Below are 7,558 nucleotides of genomic sequence, written 5' to 3' on the forward strand. Positions count from 1 at the left end.
GAATACAATGCTGTCGCACACTTTCCCTAATTTTAACCATTCAGTGGTCCCTTGTTCTATTCAAACAGCTGCTTCTTGGTCTATGTACAGATTCCTCATGAGCACAATTAAGTGTTCTGGAATACTCATACTTTGCAGTGTTGTCCATAGCTTGTCATGATTCACACAACTGAAAGTCTTTGCATAGTCAGTAAAGCACAAGTAAACATCTTTCTGGTATTATCTGCTTTCATCCAAGATCCATCAGACATCAGCAATGATATCCCTCATTCCACGTCCTCTTTTGAATTTGGCTTGAAACTCTGGAAGTTCTCTGTCAATGTATGATTGTAGCCATTTCTGTCTTACCTTTAGTAAAACTTTACTCTCCTGGAATATCAATGATATTGTCCAATGGTTTCTGCATTCCGTTGGGTCACCTCTCTTTGGAATAGGCACAAATACAGATTTCTTCCAGTCAATTGCCCAGGTAGCTGTCATCCAAATTTCTTGACATAGATGAGTGAGTGCCTCAAGTGCCACATCATTTTGTTGAAAGATTTCAATTTCCAAGGTTAAATTAGATACTCCATGTAAAGTACTTACAAGTGTGACTGGCATACAATAAACCAAAAACTCAAATCATTAAGACTGCACCCTGTCAAAGGCGGAGACCTTGCAAGACCCAGAAATACAAGGTAAACTTGTTGAATTCTGGCTCTCACAGGTTTCACTGTGTATACCATTATGCATTATTTAACACCCACTATCACGTGTGAACTAGGACGTTATATGATTGGGACATTGTGTGAATGCCCTGCTTCTTCTTGAAGCAACTAGAACAAGCTGCAGTTCTTAGCAATGATCATCAACATGCTGAGAGAGATTCTCTTCCGTGTTTTTAAGGGTCTTTGTGACTGGTGAGCAGACATGCCTAAATTGCCAGCAACAGATGATTTTCCATCTTCATGGTGTTTAACAACCTTTGCTTCACTTCTAGATTATTACTTCTCCTTTGCTTCTTGCTGCGGCTATCACTAGCACTCGTCCTACTGTGTTTGGGAGACATGGTGTACTTCACAGTAATATTTTCAAAAGAAAATTAAACAGAGATCATGTTTTAACACTCAAGAGATGCACGCTACACAAAAGATTGGATGTTGCTGCCTATAGTTGAAGTATTGATTGTTGGCGCTGTAGAATAAGGACTGGACTGTTAAACACAGGGTCAGCAGTTCAAATCTACTAGCTGCTCCAGCACAGGTTTACAGACTCAAAAACCCTATATAGGCTCGCTATGAGTTGGAATCCACTTGATGGCAGTGGACTTAGACAGGAAGTGCAGTAGAATACATACATAGGTACTTATCATGACTATCAAGACGTATGTATTATAGGTTATATATGCACTGTACCATTACATACCTGGAAGCAAACCTGCTCTGTATACCAGAGATATAAGATGCACATGCTGCAATGGGAAGCTGTTGCATTTGCTACATCCCATTCTCCAATCAGGATTCCTGAACTTTTCTATAACCTTATTGTTGTTGTTGTTAAGTGCCATTGAGTCGGTTCCGACCCATAGCGACCCTGAACAGGGTTTCCGAGGCTGTAAATCTTTACGGGAGCAGAAAGCCTCATCTTTCTCCTGCAGAGCAGCTGGTAGTTTAGAACTGCTGACCTTGTGGTTCACAGCCCAATTCATAAACACTACGCTACCAGAGCTCCTATAACCTTACAGGACCACAGATATATATGCAGCCAAATATCATAACTCACGTATGATTTTATATACATATGCACACTAATAAATAAATGAAATTTAAGTTTGACTGCCTATCAACAAAGATCACATACAAATAATGATTATAAATTCTTAAACACCACACAAATAATAATAAGTAGTAGAAACATATTATAACTTAGAGTACAAAGTTTGGGACTGAACCGAACTATGCTCCAATTCTGGCTCCACCACCTACTTATTTCCTCTATGACCCAGACAACTATGTTACTCTTTCAAAGTATTAATACTCTCATCTGTAAAATGGGAATAATCAAATTATGCAACTCATTATAATCAAGGTAAATTAGATACTCCATGTAAAGTACTTTCAAGAGTAACTGGCATACAATAAACCCAAAACTCAAACCTTCCATGGAGTGGGTTTAAATGGCAAACCATTTGGTTAGCAGTCGAGTGTTTAACCAGGGCACTACCAAGGCTGCTGGCCTTTGATAAATGCTCTGCAAATGTTAACCGGTTGTCATCAAACCTATTCAGACTCATGGAAAAGCTACGTGTGTCAGAGTAGAACAGTGGTCTGTAAGGTTTCCAATGGCTGCTTTAAAAACAATAGATCTCCAAGCCTTTTTTCCAGCACAGTTCTGAGAGAGATTTCCAGCACAGTTCTAATCTCCAACCTTTCTGTTAGCAACCAAGTACATTAATCAATTGTACCATTCATATGTGAACTAGAATAGATGTCCATTTACTGGGCCCATACAAGTTGCTCTACGTGTGCACATCACCTTTCCCAGATTGGTTTTGCTTCCTCCCTTTCCAGGTAGGTCCCATAATCAACTGCTGTGTTTGCTATCCTTGCTCTTGGTCTTTCCTACCTCACCTTCCTGCGGTTCATTTTATGACTATCTGCAGGCCTGGCAATGACAATAACCCATCAGCTCCAATCTTTCCAACTCTAATTCATCCTATACAGACCTATTAATCCTCCCAAAAAATGAGTCACAAACATGACAGTCCTCTCTTCCAAATTCTCAAATCTTCCCAGGTTCTACTAAGTTAAGTTTGCACTACAGCACTGAAGGCTTCCCTTGATTTTTGGCCTCAGTCTCCCTTTCCGGGTATCTCTCCAGTTTGGAGTCTACCCTTTAGCCAATCTGTCGTACCAATTCCCCCTCTGCTTTCCTTTTAATTCCCACTCCTTCTCTGCCTAACCCTTCTTCTAATCTAGATCAATCTCAAATGTTACCTCCTCTCCAGGGTATTTTCCTGACCTTCCAGCTCTCCTTAGAATCCTCTTAGGTGGATCTCTCTTTGTGACACTTACATTCAACCTTGTATCAGGGCTGGTTCTATCCAAATCCGGCCTCATCCCTGTAGCCTGTCTAGGGCTTTGTTCATTCCAAGTGTCCAATACGTATGGAAGTTGATTCATTGTGTTTCATGAATTATATTTGAATATGCCTATTTACCATAGGCCCCTGTGTATCATATACCATTAAAAAAGAAAGATAATTTCAAATAGAACCTTTTACGTCCTGGTGTGGGACTGTAGGATAAGCATTGGACTACAAGGTAAGTGTGAAGCACAAGATTGGTGGTTCAAAGTCACCAACCACTCCTCGGAAACCCTACACAAGGTCATTACGAGTAGGAACCAACTCAACGGTTCACAACAACAATACTTAGCAATGCAGCAGATGTCCTTAGTTGCTGGACTCTCTACCCACGGGAATGTACGTTTCATGATCATAAGCTCATTAAAACAATATGTCACTACTTCTTTGAACTTCCAAAATATATAAACTTGGCCATGAAGTCCACTCAGCTAACTACAGTGCTACTGAAAATACCTTCATCTGGAGTAACAAATTCCTGGGGTTGTTTTATAGGTTGTGGTGGTGCTGTGTGATTTGACTGGTTGGTTTGGGGTCTTGATGCAGCGGCACCAGAAAAAAGTAGTTATTGCTATGACTGTGTCATAAGAGGATTTTGTTAAATTCTCTTCTAATCTCATAATAGAAAGTTGTGGACAGCGGAGCTGAGCTTCAGTTATTTAATGCAACCCTATAGTGTCAAATGAAACTTATTTTTAGTTATGTTGAACTGCATCTTCACTGTTTGGCAGTTCTTTTTGCTCATGAAGCTTCTTGGGTTCAAGTCAGCAAGTCAGACAACAAATGATGACGTCAAACTAGATGAAAACAAGTTATTATTATAATTTTTTTAAAAAAAGAATAGCTTACTAATTGCTGCTGTTGTTGTTATGTGCAATGGAGTCCGATCTGACTCAGCGAGCCTGACAGGGTTTCCAAGGAGCCACTGGTAGATTTGAACCTGCCTACCTTGTGATGGTTGCAAATTGGGCTGCTAATCTCAGGGTCAGCAGTTCGAAACTACCAGCTATTCTGTGGGAGAAAGATGAGGCTTTCTGCTCCCGTAAAGATGTACAGCCTTGGAAACCCTGTACAAGGTCAGTATGAGTCAGAAACAACTCCACGGCATATAACAACAACAACAACATTGTGATTTGCAGTCCAGCACTGATCCTACCTACAGTGCCACACCAGGAGGCAATCTTACTATTGGATCCCTCAAGAAAACGGTCATCTAAAAAAATCTGGTCCTAAATTACTTGAACCTGAGCACAATCAAAAAATGCTCAGGAATCCTGCCTCTAAGTAGGCTGCCTCCACAAATACCTTCCCAGAAACTTTGAAATAAGTGTATAGTTCAAGCCAATCAGAATATTCAACCATCAAATGCAGTAATGCCAAAAGCAGCAGCAGAAGAAAACTGAAAAATATTAACTCTGGTGGTGATGGTTGTGTGCCATGGAGTCGGTTCCAACTCACAGTGACCCAGCATAAGGTTTCCTAGGCTGTAAATCTTATGGAAGCAGAAAGCCTCATTTTTCTCCCGTGAACAGCTGGTAGATTGAAACTGCTGACCTTGAGGTTACTAGCCCAACTTGTAACCACTACACTAAGAAACTCTACATGCTGCTTTATTTCTTTATTCCTTAAATTTCTTTTTTTTTTTCAAATAACTTTCTGCTCCTCCCTTTCAGCCTCAGAAAATTACCACAGAAACATCCACATTGTGAATATTTTTATAAGTCAAGCTTTTCTTTACTCCTATGAGCACAGTGAAAATCATTTCCAACTTTCCCTAGACTGTTTTTGTGATCATACATTTATTTTGCATAGAGACAATTTCTTAAATTCTGTAATCAAAGATTTCTTATTGTGGACTTTTGTATAATGAATTCACAGACCAGCAAAAAAAAAAAAAAAAAAAAGAAAAAAAAAAAAAAATCATTTCCAACTTTCCCTAGACTGTTTTTGTGATCATACATTTATTTTGCATAGAGACAATTTCTTAAATTCTGTAATCAAAGATTTCTTATTGTGGACTTTTGTATAATGAATTCACAGACCAGCAAAAAAAAAAAAAAAAAAAGAGAGAAGAAAAAAAAACGTTTTCCCAGACTTCAATGATCCTCATCTTTTCTCAAGACACTGTTGGCCACAATGCACCACAGTTGGCTGGTTATAGACCAAGTGTGACCATGGCTAAGGTTCCAATGCTCATTGTCACTGCCTCCCTCCACAGCCTTTGAGAACTCTCTGAGAATTTAAAAGGTTTTACACTGTTCATGTCACTAGTAAGAGTCCCCCACTCTCCCAAAGTAAGTGTGTTAACAAATTTGCTTTCTGAAGGTCTCTGTAATTCCCTGAATAATCAGAACTCTCTTCCAATACCAAGCTTTCTCTAATAACACCAGGACACTCACCTTTGGCATTTCAATAATTGATGGTCTGGGGATAGAAGTTTGAAAAATAACTGCTTGGCAGCCTGGTTCAGCACTTAGGGACCCAGGCAAATCCTCAGGTGTCTCCGTGGGCTGAGCAGCAGTCTGGAGACTTGAACTCCGGTTCACACTGCCATTTCTCTCTAACTGGGTGCCAGAATCTCGCCTTTTCTCTGCAGCTTCTTCTTCCCCATTCTGGTGACCTGCTTTGGCCGTGGGCTGAACATAGATGGTTGAATGAGTATCAGCCATGCTGGACTGGTCAAAGGGAGCATTCTCCTGTGCATTCCCAAAACACGCAAATAACGCTGAACATGGGAAAGGGTGCATCCTTCTAGACGGAGATTTCAGTCTTTTAGTGAGCCTTGCTTTCCACGTGGACATGACCAGCAGCGAAACATTACAAAATCCAAAGGGGGAAAAAACAAACTTTTTAAGGGTTTAGATCATGCCCGGTTCCCTTATAGTAACTACTTCCTGGCCTGAAGAGAAGGACTTTTTAGCGGTTGCCTTGTGAGGAAACTTTAGGAGATGGCAAGACCACAGTCACTGAGAGTACCTCAGGAGCTAACCCCTCTTCGGAAGTGACCATCCTGGGTGATTTCACGCTCTTCTGTCCTGAAGGCTGTTGGTGGCTAAAGAAAGCTGTCTGTGAGACGTTTGGTTGGCTTGGGTTACAGTCCTCAGGCAGGGCAGACGCTTCAGTGTAAAGTAATGCCAACTCAATGGACAGTTGTTTCAGGTTACCTTGGAGGCATAAAGATAACGTAGCCAGATAGTATCCGCCATAATAGCGTCAGCCTGTGTATCAATAACATCATAAAAGCAGCGTAACCTTCTTCAGTTACTCACTTCAAATATTGATTCCCCCAAACAAAACCAAAATGGCCCAGTTACCCATCACAAATAAAGACCCCACAAGAGGGGCCTCAACCCTGGCAGCTGTTTCATTATTAAAGTGGGAGGTAGATGTGAAGCTTTTGTCTGAAGAGATCCACATTTGGGTTTGATGTCACAAGGGATTTTCTGGATCTTTCTTGAATCTTCCCTTAAATGAGCTGTCTGGTTTCAGGATTTTTATGGCCTTTGCTGGTAACTATAAATGAATCTGTTAATTTGCTTTTATTATTTTTTTTTAATCTAACTAAGTTGTGTTCTTGATTAATTTCCAACAGAAAAAAAAAAAAAAAAGACAAGAGTGCTGGGTGAACAATTGACACAGGAATAATGATGTATGAATGATGCTTTATCTACTGCATATTTTACCTCCTTTTATGAAGTAACCCCCTTTTGAACACAGACCTATTACTTCTCCACAATTAGTACATGATGACAGAAATAATATGAATTACAGTCATATTGTATGACAGTACTCAAAAATAAGATTCATTCCTTAGCAAACCATCTGCTATAAATGTTATAGAAATGTAATACTGTAATGGTTTTACCATTAATAGTGACTTACAGGTCAAGATTGCAGGGCATGTTACCCACTGTAATTTATTTTTTGCTTTCTCTACTTTAATTTAATGTCAAGATGTGTTCTTAAGCCCAGACAGGTGGTAGATGCTATGGCATTAATCCCCATTTTACTGAGACTGAAACCAATTCTTGGAAATTTCAAAGTTATACCATTGTGTAGGTTGAAAGCCCAGGATCCCTGCTGTCCTGTCTGGTCCCTAAGGGTCACTGGACCTGACAATCATGTTATTGATGCAACTGCTGTCCTGAAAATACTGTTGTGAGTGCAGTCGTATGCATAACACACAAAGGCAGGTATGACTCAGGGAAGAGTGGACATGACTTCAAATATAGGTTTTAATCTTTACCGGAAGTCAGAAATAAAAATCTTAAAGCTGCCATTGACTTAGGAGTCCTGGTAACAAAATGGGTTAAGCATTCAGCTGCTAAACACAAGGTCACCTGCCGCTCCAAAGGAGAAAGTTGAGGTTTTCTGCCCCCATAAAGATTACAAGTCTCAGAAGGCCCACGGAACAGTTCTATTCTGTCCTTTAGGG

The 7,558-nt window shown here is 40.1% G+C and overlaps 1 protein-coding gene across 1 annotated transcript in view; it reads right to left on the reverse strand.

Annotated features, from left to right (window-relative positions):
* The window catches only part of LOC102823278 (involucrin-like), a 337,127-nt gene extending 331,203 nt beyond the window's left edge, over positions 1–5,924 (reverse strand). Inside the window, exon 1 of the mRNA XM_006872594.1 lies at positions 5,523–5,924. Coding sequence (XP_006872656.1) covers positions 5,523–5,924 — 402 coding nt within the window. The remainder of the gene's footprint in view (positions 1–5,522) is intronic.
* Between the last annotated feature and the right edge of the window lie 1,634 nt (positions 5,925–7,558).

Source organism: Chrysochloris asiatica, unplaced genomic scaffold, assembly GCF_000296735.1.
Source record: "Chrysochloris asiatica unplaced genomic scaffold, ChrAsi1.0 scaffold00206, whole genome shotgun sequence".
In the NCBI taxonomy this organism is placed as follows: Eukaryota; Metazoa; Chordata; class Mammalia; order Afrosoricida; family Chrysochloridae; genus Chrysochloris; species Chrysochloris asiatica.